Consider the following 22,011-nt stretch of genomic DNA (forward strand, 5'->3'; position numbering starts at 1 on the left):
ATCTACGCGAGATCTTATCATAGCGATAGGTTTTTGCCGCCAGACTACAAGTACATGCATACCTTCCCCTTTCAAGGAATGATTATATTCTGCTTTTTAATTAAGCAAATTGGTTTAATTAGTACTCATATCAGATTGGTATAACTGTGTAATGTACTTGAAAATTACAAAACAGATTCTGTTGTCTATTTACTGTACAGTAAAAATATGACCTTCAAGTTTGTGCGCTACGGTAAAATCTAAAACGAAGGAATCGCTGCATCCCATCGCCACCCCCCACCCCCCCACCCCCCCCCCCCAAATCCTAGAAACTTCCATCACTGGTTGAAAAGAACAAAGGATTAAAAGATATCTATAAAATAATTTCCACGAAAACCAGTTGTTAATCAATGTTTATACAGTATATAAGTATATAATACCTCTCTTTTCAACAGTTTAAGTTGTATCTCTCAAAGCAAACTAAGCTTTTAAGCTTTATCACCAAAAGCAAACCAAGAAATGAAGAGGAAAAAGTTTAAAATTACACATATTGCATAAAACATGCGCGGATCTACTAATGTAGAGGGAAAACGAACGTCGGGTGGAGGGGTGTGCCCCCATCCCCTGGGAATTTTTAGAGTTATTAAATTTTCTATATATAGTAAAATTAAAGTGACCTTGGACCCCCCCCCCCCCAAGGAAAGACGGAGCCCTCCTCAAATTGTAAAGAGAGTCATGTATATGATGAAAAAGACCTGGAAAAGTGACCCTCCCCATCCCCACTCGAAATAAGTTTTTTTCAGGTTTGGACAAGGATTTTTTTTGTAACAAATTTCGACCAAATCTGACTTGATGTGGACCGCCTCCCCCCCCCCCCTCCTGGATTTGCGCGTGTAAAATAACACCCATCCCTTTCGAATATCTGAATATGATGTTTATTTTTTGTATACCATAATCAACGTTTGTTTATTTTCTTTTCAGAAAAAAAACCCAGCAACAGATAAATTTAGGCAAGATGTCTTCTCCGGGCCTGTTTGACGCTTTGCGGTCCAATGGCGCCCCGACCTATTACGATTCCGACAAGACGCCTTTTATGGCGGATATTTTGGAGTCTGGACTTATTTATGCCTTTGTGATATTAGCTTTTTCATTCTTCATTATCCTACCTGGTATTCGTGGTAAAGAGGTATCGAAATTCATGTTTTACCTAAGATTTTGGAATCTCGAGATATGAAGGCTAGCTTATTCAAATAATAATACATGGTTTTAAGTTTTGATGACCTTTTGATTGTTTGTTTGTTTTTTTTCTTGGGTGGTGTCTTGTTTTGTTTGTTGTTGTTGTTGTAACTTGAATTTCATGATAATGATACTTTAATACAGTAGACACATATAAAAAATAGATAATTAATAAACGGGGTATATTGAACATGGCTTAATACTTTTTTTCATAATTTTTCAATATTGTATACTATTAATTTCAAAAATAGATTTCAAAAATATCCATCTGCTAAGCTATATTCAATATTTTCAATCGGTTTCGTTTTCAATTTCAGAGAATTTTCGTGTTCATACGTGTGACAGTGACATTATTTATTGGTGGAGTGATAATGTGTAAGTATGATGTCCACAGCAATGTAATAAACGCATATTAAGGACATACGCACATGTACATATATGCACTCTACAACGTGACTTTCCACTTATAATTTTCCAAGATATTCTTAGTTTAAAATCAAACTATCATCAGAGGTCCTTAGACAAAAAATCAACATACATTACCGGGAGTTTTGAACAGATATCAAATGATTAAAATCTATGTGTTTTTAAAGAAAAATTAACAACAATAATGTTTTTAGCTGGTACTACTTATAAATGATTCAGAGAATGTGTACAGCATTGTCAGGCATCAAAAAATCGCACAAACATCCTTCAATTATGCGGGGAAATTAAAATTCAAAACTACGTTGCGTATGTCCTTCAGGTATAAATTACAATTCTAGTGACAAACTTAAGAATTCTAGTGACTAACTTTACAGTCACAAACTTTACAATTCTGTGTCAAATTTTACAATTCTAATGATAAACTTAACAATTCAAGTGACTAATTATAACTTTACAATTCTAGTGACAAACTTTACAATTCTAGTGACTAACTTTACGATTCTAGTGACTAACTTAACAATGCAAGTGATTAACTTTACAATTCTGATGACAAATTTTACAATTCTAGTGACTAACTTTAAAATTTTAGTGACAAACTTTACAATTCTAGAGACTAACTTTACAACTGTAGTGACTAACTTTACAATGCTAGTGACTAACTTTACAATGCTAGTGACTAACTTTACAATTATATAGTGACAAACTTTACAATTGTAGTGACTAACTTTACAATTCTAGTGACTAACTTTACAATTGTAGTGACTAACCTTACAATGCTAGTGACTAACTTTACAATTGTAGAGACTAACTTTACAGTTCTATTAACTAACTTTACATGCTAGTGACTAACTTTACAATTCTAATAACTAACCTTACAATGCTAGTGACTAACTTTACAATTATATAGTGACAAACTTTACAATTCTAGAGACTAACTTTACAATTCTAGTGACTAACTTTACAATGCTAGTGACTAACTTTACAATTGAAGTGACTAACTTTACAATGCTAGTGACTAACATTACAATTGTAGAGACTAACTTTACAGTTCTAGTAACTAACTTTACAATGCCAGTGACTAACTTTACAATTCCAGTAACTAACCTTACAATGCTAGTGACTAACTTTACAATGCTAGTGACTAACTTTACAATTATATAGTGACAAACTTTACAATTCTAGAGAATAACTTTACAATTCTAGTGACTAACTTTACAATGCTAGTGACTAACTTTACAATGCTAGTGACTAACTTTACAATCTTTACAATTCCAGTGACAAACTTTGGGTACGAGTGGGAAGTTGCCGAGGCCAAAAACGTAAGAACCAAGTATAAAGCAGGATCAGCAGGGGAGATAACCGCAGATATTGCTGTATACATGGGCCTCCGAGGGATCAATGTAACACTCAAAGGTAATCACCTGAACATCATTTGAACTATCATATCAATGTGTACAACAGCTATATTTTTTTTTATTAATAAAACAAATTCTGTATGCAGCACTGTGATTTAGTCTTTATGGTTTAATGACACGTATGTAAGATTTAATTTTGTACGCTGTGCCAGTTGTTATATTGGCTAACATGAGAATAACTCACCCAGTTTTGTTAACCAACGATTATGGGTTCGATGTATATCACATTTAACATATTTAAGCTATGTCATTAGAAAGTGTTACATTTTTAGTAACTTAAAACACCGTCTGGTTGTTTTTAATGGTATTCAAATTCTGGTTTCAGCTGAAGGAGAAAATCGAGGTCCTTTTAATGAGACCATTAATTACAACGAACACTTTGACTGGAGATGGGAACAGGGAAGAATTGGTTTTGGGATATTTGGTTCGTAAAAAAATAAATGATGTGGTACTTTGAACATTGAAGAGATATTTTTATTGTTACATTGCCAGTTTAAAAAACTTTAATGTTCAAACAATGATGTGAAAGTTTGACTACACGTAAAAATTATTTGATTATCATCAGTTATTCGTTCCCTTTTGTTGTATCAAGTCTGTGATACCGAAAATATATAAGGCATAAAAAAGCCTGCTCCATTAATGTTTAAAACCACATTTTAGCTGGACGTTTTCAACAAGAGTTTCGCTCTGCTCAGTTTCGGGGTACCCCCCTTCCCGTTATCTGGATTGCTGAGTACTTTATATTTGATGGGGAGGGGATCAGATGGGGGCGTCATTACAGACAAGCAGGATGGTACGCCCATATCATGATGTGGTAAGTATACACTACACTTTAAAAAAAATTATAGTAGTTGTTTTTCGCCACAATAAATATAGAACACACTTTAGAACTTCCTTTTAGTTTGATATTTTGCAAATATTCATGATTGTTAGTTAAAAAATACCTAAAATTGTCGCCAAATAAGCATTGTCTACCGTCATACTAATTACGCCCCCCCCCTTTTTTTTAGGTTGGCACTTCCGCTCTGGATTTTGACAATAGTACTCTTCTTCATTCTTTTGAAATATGGCGCCTATTTCCTAATGTTGACCGGCGGTGTCATGGTGATTGCCAATATTCTCTGGGCCACCATAAGAAATGTCAACGAACTCTTAATTCCTTTCAGTGCCGAACACAAGCTGGAATTCCATTTTGGACCATCTTTTTATTTAAATTTGATTACAGGTTAGTTTTCTTTAAATATTCTTTATAGTTTGATTTTTACTACTGCTTTTTTTTAATATAGATTTATGTAATGCACGTATAAATAAATAATTTCTAGGTTTATTATGCATTGTGTTGGGTGTTGTGATCTGGATCCTTGATCTCCGGTTCCCGGAACTAGTCACGAATTTCTTTGGAGTTGACCCTCTGCAGGATGACAATTTTATACAAGGTGATGTTCGATAAATGTTCGTAAATCCCTTGAATATCACTGTGAATTTTGATCTCTTTTTTTTGTATTACACAATTTATGTTGTTGATTTCTTTTTGATGAAGGTGAAAGTTTTGATACCATTGAGAAAAAGAACGGCATGGAAATGTCCCCTGTGGACAATGGAAAACCAAATGGCAGTCCTCACGTCAACCATCGTCCACCACGAACCTCAGAAGCCGCGGCGGCTGAAGATGATGATGACGATGATGACGAAATTTACGAACCCCCAGTACGTTGTAGTATTAGTGTGTCATTTGTTAATAAAACATAAAAGCATTTGCTGTATTAGGAACATTTCGCCATCAATACATTTATTGACTGTGTTCTCGGGCAAAAAGGTTCTTGGCGGATCCAACAAAACGCTTGTTACCCTAGAACACAGTCAATACATGTATAATAATAACTTAAGTATTGATATGGACACCACTCCTTTGTACCTGTTGAGGTTAATTAATTTATTATAGTCAGAACTGGAGTTAATTGCTGTCCACATTTTCATTTTTCAAGCTACTTGAAAAATAGTTTTTATCCACAATATACAATTTTTGTACCCGGTAATTAATATTGCTGATATGTCAGAGCTTCGTGAAGCACTTCAGTCTTGTAACTTTCATAACATTTGTTGTTTTCTATTTTATTCTTCTTTTTTCTTGATTAAAGGTATTCGAACCTCCCCCAGCACCAAAAGCAGCAAAGTTTGAGAAGCGCAGATCACGTGGTTTGACGCAACGTCTGCAGAGACCCCGACGTCGCCCGCCGCCTCCCGTCCCAGACGACAACGATCCGGAGGACCTATACAGCAATACCAGGCAATTCAGCGGCGTTTTTGACAACAATATCCACTCTTCCGCTACGTAATGCATGCTTGCTTAAACAATATTTATTCTTTTTTCCTACTAAATCAGTAATGGAGAAGGGGGAGCATTTTTGCATCGTCACAGAGTGTAGTGTAATTAATATGCATTTGAATATAGATAAGAGTAAGTAATGCCTAGGTCACATTTAAGCCGATGGTCGGGCAACCAAATTTTTCTCGTATCATCGGCTGAAAAACATGATCGGCCGACAGTAGTATCGGGCGATGCGGAGCAGTCACATTAATTCCTAAGAACAATTTTCAAAAATTGAATGATTTTAAGTCGGCCAACAGTCGCCCGATCATCGTTCGCTAAGCCGCAGTTTGATTTTCACCGTCGGCGGACATTTACGAAAACCCAATCCCTGAATGTCGACCGACCGACGACCGACTTAACGAACTGTCTGCCGATGGTCGGACGATTATCGAAGGTTGGTCAACAGACTATTCAACGACTGCTTCAATTGAAGGAATCGGTCACCGACGCAGAAAAAACTATAACATGGCCCTACAGATACAAAATTGGTCGGCCGACGAAAAACAAAGGTTAAAATCGGACAAGACAACGGCCAATGAACAGCCGACTTTCGCCCGAAGAATACTATTTTTGCCGTTGGTCGTTTTTTGAAATGTGACAGGGGTTTAAGAATCACTAATGTTTAAGGTGTTTTTATGACCGTTTCTAGGTTTCTGAAAAGAGGGGTGCAAGGAGGGTCTAGGAGGGAAATCTCCATCTCAAGTCAGATTTTTTTTCATAGATGGGCCATTTTGGTGTGTTTTGGTGCATCCTTGAAGTCATTTCTTCACATACTAAAATAAAGAAGCATTACTTTAAAAGTTTGGTTTTACTACCAAACAGAATTAGTTTTGTGAAATTCGGTACAAAAGGTAAATCTGGTATATTTGTATGAAGACAGGAAAATATATTTCTTGTTATTCAAACTATGAAATGAATCGTACATTTATCAAGGAGAAATGTTCTAGCAAATTATGATTACATCAAAAAATAATTTTATATCAATTTAACACTAGAATTCATTATTATTAAAAATTTGAACTACATATATGAGTATCATCTGATTAAAAAGAATTCTGGAATGGAAAATGACTTCAAAATTATTTCATGAACTTGCGCCTTTTTAGTCAAGTAGCACCATGAATGCTAGCAATTTTATACTGTTCTATTTAGTAATGCTAGTTAAAACTGTTCTCATTTCCTTTCATCCCTGCATTTGCAGTTTCCTTCTTCATGTACATGTAACGATGGTACACAGCATGCCTCTTTTAAATTTCCCGGACCTTTCGTACCAATCACATCCTACTGATTTCCTGTTACTGTGCACTTTTTGTAAATTCTATATATTTAGATGAGTATTAAATGTATTCATCTATATTTCCATGTTTAGTACAGTAGCAGAATATACTATACTAGTATTGACACTAATATAATATCCTACACCCCCCCCATATATATATATATATATATATATATATATATATATATATATATATATATATATATATATATATATATATATATATATATATATATATATATATATATCTTTTACTAAGATCTATCCTTATATATCCACCTGTATATAATCAAATATTCTTTATTCTTGTCTTTGAAAATTTTAATCAATTACCCTTGAAGGGTCCTGTATTCCTCCACAGTTATAAGAGTGTTTTTATTAAAATATTTCAATGTGTTAATTCTGAGTTTATATTACAGAAAAGTTGAATAAACTTCAGAATTATAATTCTGTAATACATTTGTATATATGACTTACACTGAAAACGAATAAAAATATGAAACCTACTTACTGGATGAAAGAACGTTGAACATTATTGCCAGCAAAGTTAGTGAATTTTTTCTCTATTTTTAGAAATCCAGATCAAGTACATATCAACATGGGATACCGCCATTAAAGATTTTGAACTCCATGAGAATTTACAGAAGGGCTTCCCGTGTAACGAACTCGTTTCATATGACACATGTTCATGATCACGTTTTATATATTTTATATATTTGTTTTATATATGACTGTAAATGTATATTTCATTCATTTTGATTGTAAATGATAGTCCGTGTATCACTTTCTTATATTATATTTTCTAATTATTTGTATAAAGTGTTTTTTAAAATTGAAAATATAAAAATTACGATATGCAATCTGTTGCTTTAAACACACTTAAGATGCTGTTGAAATTCATGGAAAATAGTAATTGTTTTGTTCGAATGTGCGTCCAACATGAAGCGTTAAATTCCTGATTAAATTGTCCAAAAATTCGATAAACTTTAAAGAGTGAGATCAATATAAGAATTCTAAAATGCTGGAAAAGTTTTTACTGTATTTTATTTTATATATTTACTGTAAAAAATATTTTATATATATTATAGATTGTAAGATTTCTCTTGCCGATTCTTTAAAATAAACCTTATCTTTTAAAATTTTGTTGATATTTTTCGAGTGTAAAGGAGGGGCAGGGCATTTCATGATTTGTGCAAAATTTCACTATGTCGGACGAAAAAATTTGATATTCATAATAGAATTACAGTCAATCAATAAGTTTAAGGAACTGCGCTAAAAACAATATACATGTAGAAGTAATGACTTAGTTCCGTTATTAGGTCACCTGAGTCACCCGGGTGAGCTATTGCTATCTGTTTTTGTCCGTAGTCGTGCATCGTCCGTCGTGCGTTGTGCGTCAACTTTTGAACATTTTCAACTTCTCCAAAACCGCTAAACCAATTATAACCAATTTTGGCATATAGCATCTATGGGTGAAGGGGAACAAAATTGTGAATTTCATGGTCCCTGTCCCCCTATATCTCTTGCTTTTGGGCAACAAAGCTTCATCTATCAGTTTATTTTATACTTTATGGATCCTCTAAATTGTTGTATTATACTCAGGTGACCGTTAAGGCCCTTGGGTCTTTTATTTCAAATACCACTGCCCCTCCACTCCATGGATACTTGGTTTTTATCAATCGGAACATCACGGTCTTTTCTGTCAAGTCGAGGATTGGGTCTTTGTATTCTTCTTAGAATAAATAAATGACCCTAAGTGGTCATTGTAGTTTTAATGATTGCAGTATAAGAAGGTATATCTAGTTGGCCATTCATTACAAATCTATACACTTGTATGGGACGCAACATACATCGATACAATTTTAGCATATTCATAACTTTCCCGAGCTTGACAACACGAATGGATTTGTAAAAATACCATTGTTTCAAAAATTAGACATTATGATGATATGGATCAACTTGGTCTATATTTCACGAGGATCACTGGAATTATTGTGGTAAATTATTAATGTAAGAATGATGAACATTGTGTTGTCTGAAAAGATTGTGTGACAGAGGATAGCGAGTTCAAGGTTTAAGTGGTTATTTTGCAACAGGAAAATCACCAGCAGTTGTAGGAAAGTAATAATTGTAAACACTTTAAACATATTTTTTTAAAGAAAAGATTAGACATACATATATTTTTAAAATCTAAACAAAATACATGTATGTCTAAGGAGAAAAAAATATACTGGAATTTTCACGACAAATATGATTAAAAGAAAAGGGCAAGTTTACTTTCAAGGTATTCAAACGATGAAATTCTTCAAAATCACGTTTCAGTCTTTTTTTCAACATTCAAGTCAAAAAAGTGAACTCGATTTACCCGACCTATATATATATTGGATTCCTAAACTTCATAATATGATACAACATATTCAAGAAGTGGCGTACATCAAATTAATGTGGATTCTCAAAAACTAGGTCCAAAGAACTTCTATAGAAAATTTAAAATCACACAAATTTTTCCAAAGTCAGTAATATCAAAAAGTATGATTTTTCAACACGTTATACAACCATTCCTCACGATATATTAAAGATCAGGCTCCGGGGCCATAAAACTTAGATGAGCTAGCTTTTGATCTCAGTCTCACTTTTACAAAAGGAATATATAGTGGAAAAGTGAGACTGAGATCAAAAGTGAGATTAAGTTTTATCATCTAAGTTTTATGGCATCGGAGCCAGGCTTTCTTATACCATAGAAAACTGCTTCTTCAATAAAAATGGAATTATGAATCTATGAAAGTCTCGAATCTTGAGATTGGTCATCTACAAAATTATTTTGTTAAAATCATTCCTTTTCTACACACAAATACTCTTAAGTAGAATTTCGATGGGGAGTAATTGTGCTCCTTTATTAGCCGAAATTCCTATGAAGCAGAATTTATTCAAAAATAACTCTTGCTGTGGCCTTTAATTCGTCATTTAGATATATCCACGACGTTTTTTCAATTAACAATAGCTACTTTCTTTCATTTGTCGACTCGATAAATCCTCGATAAATCCAAGCGGCTTGGAAAAAAAACCCCACAGAGTCTGACACACCTGTTTCATATTTGGGTGTTTAACTGACTATGGACGATAAAAACCAACTAACGACTAAACTAAACGACAAACGAGAATATTTCAACTTTTCCATCGTCAACTTTCCTTATTTACACATGTATTTAGTAACATTCTGCTATCAATTTCATATGGTTCTTAGGTCTCCCAACTTATTCCATGCGCAAGAGCATGCTCTGAGTACGATCAATTTTTAAACCGGGGCAGGCTACTGTCAAATAAGTTAATATTACATGTATTTCAACAACCTCGAATATAGTCAGCATTTCAAAAAGTCTAAGATCGTTATAATGACATTGTTTGCAAATAGATTAATCTATCATTTGCTCGTATTTTGACTGATATGCCTCATAACAATTGTTAGACTATTGTTTTACACTGGATTTGACTACTGATCTACATGATCAATATACATAGGGTTCATGGCAGGTGTGACTGGTCGTGAGGGGTGTTTACTCTTCCTCCGAGGCACCAGATTCCACATCTAGAGTTGGTTTTATGTCCTTTTAATTAATTTGTACTGTTAATATTAAAGAATTTTGAGATCGATCACTGTTCGTTATCCTCATCGTTTTTCCTTTTCAATCAACCAAGCAGCCAAATGATATATCCCTCTATTAATTAATTAGGCTGTATGAATAGTGCTTTGGAATAACTAAATGCACGATTAGTGCATGCTGATGACTAAAACGTATATAAAACATTTCGTAATTTCACTTGAACAGGTCCTGTTTAACTAAGACCAGGAAGGAGTATGTTTTACATGTATAATTATACTAATATGGGAAAGTCTTAAAAACAATTTATTAAATGATTGAATAATTACTAGCACTCTGATTGGCTGAGATCCAACATTGTAGATATCAAGTCATGTTTACCTTCACGAGATCTTCCAGGTGAACATAACATTCATCTTTTCTACAATGGACTAAAATAGATAGAAAACTTTCAAATTGATACAATTCGTTATTAAAGAAAAGTTATGCTCACCTTCATCCAACCTTCCAGGTGAACATTACATTTACTAGTATTTTTTTTGTACATTTTTTACACTGGACAAAAATATATCAATAACTTTAAATTAATACAATTGGTTATTAAAAGGTTAATATTTCACCTGCACCCAACTTCCAGGTGAACATAACATTTATTTTTTTTCTACTTGGCACCAAAAATAGATAAAAAAATTATAATTAATACAACTGGTACTGGTTATTTTAATCATGCTTCTCTCTTAGTTAGGACTTCAACAATCAAGAAAAATAGCAAAGCTTGCTTAACGAGTTTGTTTCATATACTAATTTCGTATTACTATTTTTGTGGTCGGTTTCAGTCGATTTGGGGCATCCGGCAAATGCACGTTACGTGACGGACTACAGTATCTTTGTTTGCTAAATACATGTAAAAGGATTCCGGTAATTCCCTCATGCTATTTTTGTGTTTAGATAACTGTAGAGATTTTTTCAAAAAGGTTTTCTACGTGATATGCATGTTTCATGCTGTAGAAATAAATTTCTCTAATGTGCGCAAGAATTTGTTTATTGACTGGTTCCCTGACATTGATTCACGAGCACCCTAAAAAACCAACGAAAGTGTCTAAGGAACATGTACAACTTTTAAAACGTACTTGAATTTTCTAGCGACAGCGACTGGAATCAAAGGGAGAACCATGTAGTACTAGCGACATTTTTATAACAACTGTTTCGAGAAAAATCAATTCATACATGCGGAAATAGCTTAAATAGCAATGTTATTTATGTTTCTGGCTATGGGAAATATTAATTCGGTCATGATATTCTAGACTTTGGGGCAATTTAATTTTTCTTTGCGAAATGTTAAAGTACGTTAAAAAGATGTAAAAAGAGGTGAGAGGTTTACACTCGCCGATCATTTCCTTGAAAATGAATACTTGTTTCAGTCAATACGTTGATTTCACCAGCCTCGAAGTACAACATTCGCCTCGTCTCTCGGGCTCGGTGTATAGTGTACTCCTCAGGTGGATAAATCAACAGCAGCAATAATTGCATAATGTCAGCGTGTTTCTGTAAAATGAAATTTGGTAATTTCATGTTTGTCAAATGCTCCTCATGGACGAATCTAAGCATAGCAAAAGAAGCTATCCTAACGTTACCACTATCCCGTAGATACAGACGTTTACCTGTGTACCAATGTAGACTAAAACATTCATGTTTTCACTTAAACAAAAATTTAATTTTTTGTCAGTTACATGGTAGCTTCTTTGATACCTTAACGATGTTAATTTGTACGTTACCGTATACCATTAATGATATCACGCAAAATTTTCTGTGAGGCTACAAGACACTTTTGTTGTTGAAATTCCAATGGTTTTTAGGTGCATGTACTTACACATTGAAAAAGAAAAACACAAGTAATAAAAGTATACAGAAGCAAAACGTCTTATCCGTTCCGCTCTTTTAGTCAAAATAGATTTTCTTTTTCTTTTTTCCACAGAGGAATTCACTGCCTGTAACTTGAAATGAATTGCAATAATAACCCCATATGTTCGTAAAAAGGTACTTTTTTATTGGTTTAAAACAACAAAGACGCGTTCAATTGGGGTTTCCAAATAGTTATCTGTTGGTAATGTACATTTATTCCCCTTTCAAGTATTCCATTAAGTTATACTTATAATCAAAAGCAAACACACAAATTACGCGGAAGAAGGTGGAGAAAGGTTTGTAGAAATTATCCCCTCGAGTTCATGTTTGTGTTAAATACTTAACTGTTCTGTGCATCTTCACCAACTTCATTGTTTTATTTTCTACTAAACGGAACATAGCTAGCTGTTGAAAAGCCAAATTAAATGTCTTCTCCTGGCATCTTTGACGCCTTTCGGTCCAATGGCGCCCCGACCTATTACGAGTCTGCTAAGACGCCTTTTATGGCGGATATTTTGGAGTCTGGACTTATTTATGCCTTTGTGATATTAGCTTTTTCATTTTTCACCATCCTTCCTGGTATTCGTGGTAAAGAGGTAAAAATTTAATATTTTCTTTTGCTTGTTATTTGATATCCCGGGTCTTCAAGTCAACCCTGCATAAAATTGCATTTTTAACTTCTGAGCATAACACATAATAGCATATATACCGTCAGCGCTGTTCGGAATAACAAAATTGTTATTTGTAAACGATTTCACAACGGAGTAGAACACTTTTAAGTAAATCGTTTCTTACATACAAAGATATGTATTTTCATTTAAAAATGGTGTAAATCAAATGTTGATTCTCATAAAATTTTAGAAAGGATGATGTGACATACGGCCCCCGGTAAATTGACAAAAATTTAAATATATAAATTTTACTCTAATTTTTGCATGTACTTAATCACTGTCATGTTTACCCTCATAAAATACTACTTTTACCGAAAATAGAAACATAATTTGGAAGATATATGTCTTTATTTTGAGTAGGGGTACCATGTTTACATCCAATTCCTATTGAATTTTGGCCCCGCTCCACTCTTTGAACCCCTTAAAATATACGAGCGCAAGTAGGTATATTTTTCTCCTTTGGCTGATCACTGTATTTTATTGAAATCTACCTATATGTGTAAGGAGAAAAATGTACCTAACTGCGCTCACATGTTGTTTTTAAAAAAAATTTAAAATCTAGCTGGCCTTTCCCATTATGACCAGATCGAAGAAACTATTTTTTCTGACGTAAGAATAAATTCATATGCAAATCGAGGCACTGGCGATACTTTCTAACTGACCAATCAGCTAAATGAGTTGCATTACTAGTGAGTACCACAAAAATACTAAGGACATTTTATGCTTGGAAAAAAGGTTGTTTTTTTTTACCTGCTTTCCGATAAACAATTTTTTTATGCATTTGAGTCAGAAATTAGACACGGATCTACAATTTCCCAGCTCACATTACAAACAATTGATTTATAAATATACATAGTTCAAAGTTTGTAAAGCGTTTCATGGGCAATTCGCTAGGTCTACACGTATTGCCGAAAATCAGTGAATAGAAGTTTCATGTGCATTTCTTGACCAAAAACGGTAAACACTGAGGTTCCATGCGTATTATTTTGTATAACTAGTCTTGGCTGACCATTAAAAAATTGAAATGTAGTAGAGATAATGTGTAAATTGACCTAAACCACGTGCCTGTGATAAAATGTAAACATGTAGTAAACCAGCATGTTTTGTCGTTCTGTCATCGGATTGGACAATTGTTCTCGGTAAGCGACTATGTGCGAAATAATAACAATAGCCATATAAGGTAGATTCCTCGGACATGCATATCCCTCTATTGTACTAAGACCCGCCTATTCTCTTTTCATGAAAGAACATATTGTCACAAACCAGGCCGAATTTTGCTATCATAGGGTCTGAAAAATCATAGATAATGCAGTAATCTTTATAATTAAAAATGTGTCGGAACTATTTAAACTATTCAAAAGGCGTTGAATTTATTCACTCATGTTTGAAAACTATCAAATTCGTTGTAGATTAAATATAATTCGTCGTAGAAAAAGGGGCCCCAGATAGCAGTTATGTCACATCATCCTTTTAGAAAATCCCCCCCTCCCTAAATCAATAGCATCAGTATGACTTTTCCACACTTTTTACAATGATATTAAAGACTTTAAAATGTCATAGACAACAGCTTCTTCAATAAAAATTTAACTTGGAATTTTTCATATCTTGTTTACAAGGATACTGTGTTATCCTAATTCTACATAGAAGTACTCTAAAATTGATATTAAAAAAAGATGCTGAAGTTCTATTGACAATAACCTTGTAGACTTAAGAGACCAGGTCTTCTAATAATCTGTTAGAATTTCGATGGGCACTTATTGTGCTTCTCTGTAAGCAAACCCGTTTTTATATTTTAACGAAAAAGAATTTGTTCAAGAACTTCTACATGAAAAGATAAAAAAGGGACTTTTGTTGTGCATGGCCTTCATTTCCACATTGTTTTATCAGTTAACAATAGTTATTTTCATTCATATGTCGACTCGATATATCCCAGTGAACTCGAAATAAAAAAAACACCACAGTTTACCACATCTGTTTCATATTTGGATGTTTTATTGACTATATTGACGTTATAATGGCCAATTAACAACTAAACTGTTTGACGAACTTGATTACTCTAGCTTTTTCATCGTCAATTTCTCCTATTTAAGCAGTATTATTCAACAATATCACTTGCAAATGGTGTTTATTTCTCTTAAACTACTAATTACTCCGTTTACCTGATCAATACAAAGGGCTTACGGCGGGTGTGACTGATCGATAGGGGTTGTTTACTTCTCCTAGGCACCTGATCCAACATCTTGGGTTTCCAGGGGTCTATGTTTTTTGTCCTGTTCACGATTCGTATTGTTTACAGGAGACCGATCGCCGTTCTTTTCACTGAATGTAATAATGAAAGTTTTTATAGCATTTAGAATCTTGCACTATTTTTTTCTTTACATTTTTTGTTAATTTTCTTTACATGTTCATACTGGTGTATCTTTTAATATCTTTTGATATTGGTTATTTTTTTTCTTCTAATTTTAGAGAATTTTCATGTTCATACGTGTAACAGTGACATTATTCATTGGTGGAGTTATAATGTGTAAGTATATATAGTCTAACGTCCTTTATTTCGCAATGAATAAATGGGTATAAGATGTATAAATATCTTGATGTGTAAAATGATAGTAGTAAATGTAAATAAAATTACAAAAAATTCTAAGAAATTAACTTTGGATAGGGAAATTAAATGTATAAATGACATTTCTAGTGACTAACTTTACAATTCTAGTGATAACTTCACCATTCTAGTGACTAACTTTACAATACTAGTGATTAACTTTACAATTCTAGTGACTAACTTTACAATATTAGCGATTAACTTTACAATTCTAATGACAAACTTTACAATTCTAGTGATTAACTTTACAATGCTAGTGACAAACTTTACAATTCTAATGAGTAACTTTACAATTCTAGTGAGTAACTTAAAATTCTAGTGACTACAATTCTAGTGACTAACTTTACAATTCTAGCGACCAACTTTACAATGCTAGTAACTTACTTTACAATTCTTGTGACTAATTTTACAATTCTAGTGACTAACTTTACAATCTTTACAATTCCAGTGACAAACTTTGGGTACGAGTGGGAAGTTGCCGAGGCCAAAAACGTAAGAACCAAGTATAAGGCAGGATCAGCAGGGGAGATAACCGCAGATATCGCTGTACACATGGGGCTCCGAGGGATCAATGTAACACTCAAAGGTACTAGTAGTAAATGAACCAAGCAGCCTTTAAACTTGAATCTAATATACATCCACTGTGTTGTATTTAAATAAAACATTCTCCTAGATGAGAAAATGATGTAAAAGTACTTTTAAAGGTGCTTCAAGGTAATTTCAAAACAACAGCATGCACTGTGTCACGGAAGATTAAACTTATGCTTTGCTTTAAAAGCATATACATGTATGTATTCACTATAATACATGTAGTATCTTGTATCATATGCCATTTTCAACTACATTTTAGGGGGTTATTCTTAATTAGATATGCGTTTTTCATTCAGCTGAAGGAGAAAATCGAGGTCCTTTTAATGAAACCATAAACTACAATGAACATTTTGATTGGAGATGGGAACAGGGCAGATTAGGTTTTGGGATATTTGGTAGGTATATGGAATTAAGGTATGCAACCATTTTATTCATAGTGCAAATTGTTAGTTCTTTATCGACTACGGAGTAGTTCGTCTACCTGATCGATACACAGGGTTCACGGCGAGGGGATGCTTACTCCTCCTAAGCACCTGATCTCACATCTAGAATTTCCGGGGGACCATGTTTTATACTCTATTCACAGATTTATATTGTTTGTAGATTCTTTTGAAATCGATCACTATTCGTTATTTTCACCTTTTTCATTTGAGGGGTTTCAATATTTTTTTTTAATGTTTTTGCAATGGTTTTCAATACAGATACGAAATTATAGATTTTAGTGGAGAATGCAAGTTTTTAAGGAAAATTTATCGGTAAATGTGTTTAGCAAAACGAATTGTTTTGTGTACTAGATTTATGAGAATCATCACCGTTATCTTTACTTTTTACAATGAAGTCAGAAAGATAATGTTAAATGTGCAAAACTTTACCACTACAATTCCTCTCCAATGTTTAAAATGACTTTTTCTGTTATCTAATTTCTGTAATTTCAAATTTAAGTGTGTTTAAAATATCTAATGCTCATTATTTCCCAATCATCTTTGTTCTACCTGTCACAGCAAATATTGCAATTTAAACATCTTTGTAGCTGGACGTTTTAACCAAGAATTTCGTGCCCGTCAATTTCGAGGAACGCCTTTTCCCATCATCTGGATTGCTGAGTACTTTATATTTGACGGGGAGGGGGTCAGATGGGGGCGTCATTACAGACAAGCAGGGTGGTACGCCCATATCCTGATGTGGTAAGTAGAGGGTGCTACTGGGACAACTTTAATTAATTTCCAACCGTAAAAGAAATAAATCCTAAAATGATGCGAAAAAAGCAAAGCTGTATTTTGGTTCCCAAGCAGCCAATACTTTTTTTTTCTTAATTCTTTAGCAGTTTTTACTACAATAAGAATTTGCATTGGTTTTTAGGTTGTCCCTTCCTCTTTGGGTTTTGACAATAGTGCTCTTCTTCATTCTTTTGAAATATGGCGCTTATTTCCTCATGTTGACCGGTGGAGTAATGGTTATAGCCAACATTATCTGGGCTGCCAATAGAAATCCCTTTGAGCTCGTTATACCTTTCAGCGCTGAACACAAGTTAGAGTTCCATTTCGGAGCATCTTTCTACCTGAATTTGTTTACAGGTTTGCACAGTACAAAAGCTTTTATTTATTTATTTTTTTTTTTTTGAGATCATATAAAACGTTTAGTTACTGCTAATCACACGGAGAATTCAGTGCGAATTAGTTTAAATCGAATTAATGTACTGTGTATCAAATTTCTTTGCATAAACTCCGTGAACGCTAAGCAAAGCTAATTCTAAGAATAAGCAAAGCAAAGATATGACTGCAGTTACTGATTATTTTTTTTAGGTATTATATGTATTATTCTTGGTGTTGTGATCTGGGTCCTTGATCTCCGGTTTCCGGAACTAGTCACGAATTTCTTTGGAGTTGACCCTCTGCAGGATGACAATTTTATACAAGGTGAAAGATTTTTAAAAATTCTGCCGGTAAAAACCTTTCATTTTGACAATATTTTGACATTGTTGATTTTTTTTCAAAAACAGAAGATAATGTTAGCTCCGATGAAAAAATGAACGGTTTGGAAATGACTGGCATGGACAACGGACAGCCAAACAATAGTCATCAAGACAGGCATCAGAAACCACAATCAATTGCAACACCCGATGACGAGGAAGATGATGAAGAAGACGATATTTACGATCTTCCGGTACGACACATGGAACTATGTAACACTTACATGCGTATCATTAAGGTGTTATTAAGTGGCATTAGTAAAGTGCATTAGGATAGTACTAAAATGAATATCATTCCTGTGCAGTAATCTTACCACGGAATAATGTATTTTATCTCTGTTTTGTGCATTTAATCCTTTATAAAAAAATTCCTTCTCCTCAAATAATGATTGGTCAGAGAGAATATTCATTTTTTTCTCCTTGAAGGTGTTTGAGCCGAAACCAGCATTAAAATCTACCAAGTTCGAGAAGCGCAAGTCACGTGGTCTTACTCAACGTCTGCAGAAACCGAGACGTCGGACTATACCCGACATCCCAGAATAGATCTGACAATACCAGGCAAAACTCAAGTTAAAAATGTGTGTCAAGTCTGTATGAATTACCAGAAAATATTCGTCAGTCTCTTTTATTACACAATCCTTATGGTCAGCTTTTTTTTTTAGAATGTCTATATATTTCAATTTTCTTCAATGCAATATAAATGTGTGTAATCAGGCATTTTATTAAAGTATCAAATGATACTGAAAGAATTTCAGTTCAGCAATATTTTTTTTTAAAATTTACATTAAAATTCAAATCATTGAAATGTAAAATTGAAATAAACTCGAAGAGAATACATGTGCTTTCACAAATTCATTACAATCAAAATGGAGTTATTAGATTTGGGAAAAGACAAAACCTTATATAGTATCAGTTAAATGACAAATGGTTGTGAGATAAATTTAGAATAAACAGATTTTAAAAAGTACTTATTTAAGAAGTATATGCAAAGTTAAAGCCGTCATCAGACATATCGAACTCGTGGAGACTTTCTGAAAAGAACTCATTAATCCTAAAACTCATCAACTTCTTCATATGACATCTGTCATGTTCACATTTCCCACTAAACCTCTTTTTTAAAGGCTTGTAGGAAGCATTTTCAGGCGGGGGGGGGGGGGGGTCTCAACCATGTTGGCAAAATTATTGTAAGGGGAGGGGCATCCCATTCCCTGTCCGATTTCCACAGGCCTGTGTGATGTGCTTGCAAGCACATTCCTAGTTAGGAGCAAATACTATTTTTACATTTACTTCAATCTTGAATCTTATATTTTTGTACTTTCCTTTTAATGCAAGAAATCGATTCTGTTGAGTTAATTTAAAGATAGTTCATTGTTGAAGATGCATAGATTGTAAAGAAAAAAAATACATCATTATATAAACTTATAAATATATGAGAATTAAATCTTTACATTTTCTATTGCTGATAAAAAATTATTTCCTCATGTACAGTGTACTCTATTTTCTTTATTTTACGAAAAATAAAATTTATCATACCGATTATTGGCTTTTATATCTTATGAGTACAACAAGTGTTGCATAATTCCCTGTTAGAAAATAAAATAATACACTTTTAAAAACTTAGTACATCAGATAAGTTAATACTTCCGCTCGCATCATAGGTTGCGGGTAAAAACTGCAGTCTCTTCATTTTAATGCAGTTTTACGAAAGAGGAAGCAGGGTTTTTTTCCGTATTAAAAGGAACATAATTTTTTAAGGTATGTTTCATCTTTGAAATTTTTAAAAAAGTTTTTGTCCAAGTGTGAGTAATGCTTTGAAGTAGTGTTTTTGCTGTTTATAATTAAGTTTTTTAGTAAATGTACATGGATTTTAAACAACAAGCGGGAAGTTCTTACAATAACTTTGTTTTTTCAGATATTACTTCTGGACAAGTAAGTAAGAAATCAATGTATAAATATGAATGATTTACCAAGAATATCAGGCCATTTGTACAAAAACAGATCTGTAGATAAGAATTTGATTTGTAGCAATAAACACCGAGGAAGAAGCTACCTTATTTGAAGGAGGAAAACTTTTTGGTGGTGTGATATCATTTCTTGAATATTATTGAGTATTTCTCAGAATGATTCTTCTTTGCGTCGGCTCGTGCATGGACTACAATATTTCGGGGGGAGGGGTTAAGAATCACAATTAACATGAATATTCATTAACTTTATATTTAATCTAAAACACATTTAAGGCTCTCTCCATAATAAATAATTGTTTTAAATTCTTACGCAAAAGTAAGAAGTAGAAATCATTTCATCTTCGCCAGCCAAGGGTATAGATACGTTGTTGGAGCAGATCATAAGTCTTGCCTAGCAAAGATGATAAAAGGCTGTAATCACACATCCGATGTTTCGACCCAAGTTGTGATTTCATTTCCTTTCCTCCAGAAGAACTGACTTTTTACGGAAGTTCATTTTAGTAAAGTCGAGAAGGAAGGATTGTTTTGAAGGACATGTAAAAATTGTTAAAGATTTACAAGGTTACTTCAAGCACACAATCACAAAAAAGGAAAAAAAATCAAATGTATTTTTAAAAAAAGGTAACAGCGACTGCACTATTTTTTTTAATTTATTTATTTTAGATTTTTAATCCTCCTATAACTATGAAATCCAACAATATTTTTTTTCCCTGAGAAGTTTAACAATTTAGCTCAATGATACAGCTTATATATGGGACACATGCTTATTAATGCATTTATATAAAGGGAATCGCCTTTATTCGAATTTTGAAACGTGTGCCCCAGTGTTTATACTGTAAACCAACTTTTATTCGCGTGCGAGAAATATACGCGAGTTTTGCAACCTTATTTAACTCGCGAATATTAATCGCCGCGAACCAATTATTTTGCTTTGTATTTGTAAAGAATGTTTCCTCAGTCGCGAAAATTAATTGACGCGGATTGATTTCAAACTGACGATTCGCGAATAAAAGGTGACGCGAATAATAGTTGGTTTACAGTATATATACTAGTACTCCAAACTAGACTGCTATTTCTTACTTATAGTAGGATGTCTCTATATCTTAGTTTCTTTTCAATTTATCAAATCACTGTTTCTTGTACATGTGTAAGTTGAGTATACCATAGTAAGCAAAAATAAACTATATTTGCTTTTACTTTCATCATCAAACAGATTTAATCAGGATTTTGAAGCTGAGCTAATATGAGTGCCCTTCGAGTATTTGACTCCCCTGGTCTATTTGACGCCTTCCGGTCTAATGGCGGCCCGACCTACTACGAGTCCTTCAAGACGCCTTGGATGGCGGACATCTTGGATGCTGGATTAATTTATGCATTTCTCAGTTTAGCGTTTTCTTTCTTTATCATCCTTCCTGGTATTCGTGGAAAAGAGGTTGGTTTTACAGAGAGATTTTTTAACGCATAAGAATTAAAGCATACTAAAGCCAACAAATTCTGCTGTTTTCATGCATATATATTTGTTAAGCTCTCATTCCTTTTTTTTCTTTTTAAGAGATTATATACATTTATCCGGATAACATTAACGCTTTACATTGGAGGAGTCATAGTGTGTGAGTTTATTTATTTATTTACGTAATTACAAAACAATGTCTGTTCACAAGAAATTTAATAAAATATGGATCATGGAATCTCTTTCTGAAAAAAAAAACTTTGAATGAATAGTATTCTAGAGAGAATCGGGTAGCTTTAATCAATTGGTATTGTATTATGGTGGAAACTTAAATGAAAGAATTTATTGTCCATTGGCAGTCTCGCCTGAGTTACTGAGAAATCCTCGAATGTTAAATTTGCCTAAGTATCCAGTGGTTTATGAGTTGATTAAGATTTTACAGTACAGGACTTAACTAACATCCTACACTAACATAGAACTTGTAGTCTCAGACACACAGAGAACAGGATCGCATAGAATAAACCTTTTATAGAAAATTTGATAATAAAGAGTTCAAA

At 33.4% G+C, this 22,011-nt stretch overlaps 3 protein-coding genes across 4 annotated transcripts in view; all 3 read left to right on the forward strand.

Annotated features, from left to right (window-relative positions):
* The first annotated feature begins 946 nt into the window (after positions 1-946).
* Positions 947-7,845, forward strand: LOC133181033 (dual oxidase maturation factor 1-like). Of its 2 annotated transcripts, none has more exons than XM_061315561.1 (10): positions 947-1,165; positions 1,533-1,590; positions 2,917-3,054; positions 3,382-3,480; positions 3,717-3,870; positions 4,067-4,281; positions 4,379-4,492; positions 4,597-4,763; positions 5,195-5,388; positions 7,280-7,845. In XM_061315561.1, the coding sequence occupies exons 1-10, from the start codon at positions 995-997 to the stop codon at positions 7,320-7,322; spliced, it is 1,353 nt and encodes a 450-aa protein (XP_061171545.1). In that variant the 5' UTR covers positions 947-994; the 3' UTR covers positions 7,323-7,845. The 2 variants fall into 2 exon arrangements, with proteins under 2 accessions (XP_061171545.1, XP_061171546.1); XM_061315562.1 differs by having other exon boundaries at positions 5,195-5,343.
* Positions 7,846-12,598: 4,753 nt separating this feature from the next.
* On the forward strand, positions 12,599-18,777 carry LOC133181037 (dual oxidase maturation factor 1-like). The gene is made up of 9 exons (XM_061315567.1): positions 12,599-12,803; positions 15,345-15,402; positions 15,929-16,066; positions 16,368-16,466; positions 17,102-17,255; positions 17,431-17,645; positions 17,874-17,987; positions 18,071-18,234; positions 18,467-18,777. The coding sequence occupies exons 1-9, from the start codon at positions 12,633-12,635 to the stop codon at positions 18,581-18,583; spliced, it is 1,230 nt and encodes a 409-aa protein (XP_061171551.1). The 5' UTR covers positions 12,599-12,632; the 3' UTR covers positions 18,584-18,777.
* A 2,455-nt stretch (positions 18,778-21,232) lies between these two features.
* The window catches only part of LOC133181035 (dual oxidase maturation factor 1-like), a 6,926-nt gene continuing 6,147 nt past the window's right edge, over positions 21,233-22,011 (forward strand). The window contains exons 1-2 of the mRNA XM_061315565.1: positions 21,233-21,436; positions 21,557-21,614. Of these exons, the coding sequence (XP_061171549.1) occupies positions 21,248-21,436; positions 21,557-21,614 (247 nt within the window). The 5' untranslated portion in view covers positions 21,233-21,247. The remainder of the gene's footprint in view (positions 21,437-21,556; positions 21,615-22,011) is intronic.

The sequence above is a fragment of the Saccostrea echinata genome, unplaced genomic scaffold (assembly GCF_033153115.1).
Source record: "Saccostrea echinata isolate AGI-Se365-2 ecotype Australia unplaced genomic scaffold, CSIRO_AGI_Sech_v1 ptg000008l, whole genome shotgun sequence".
NCBI classification, from domain to species: Eukaryota; Metazoa; Mollusca; class Bivalvia; order Ostreida; family Ostreidae; genus Saccostrea; species Saccostrea echinata.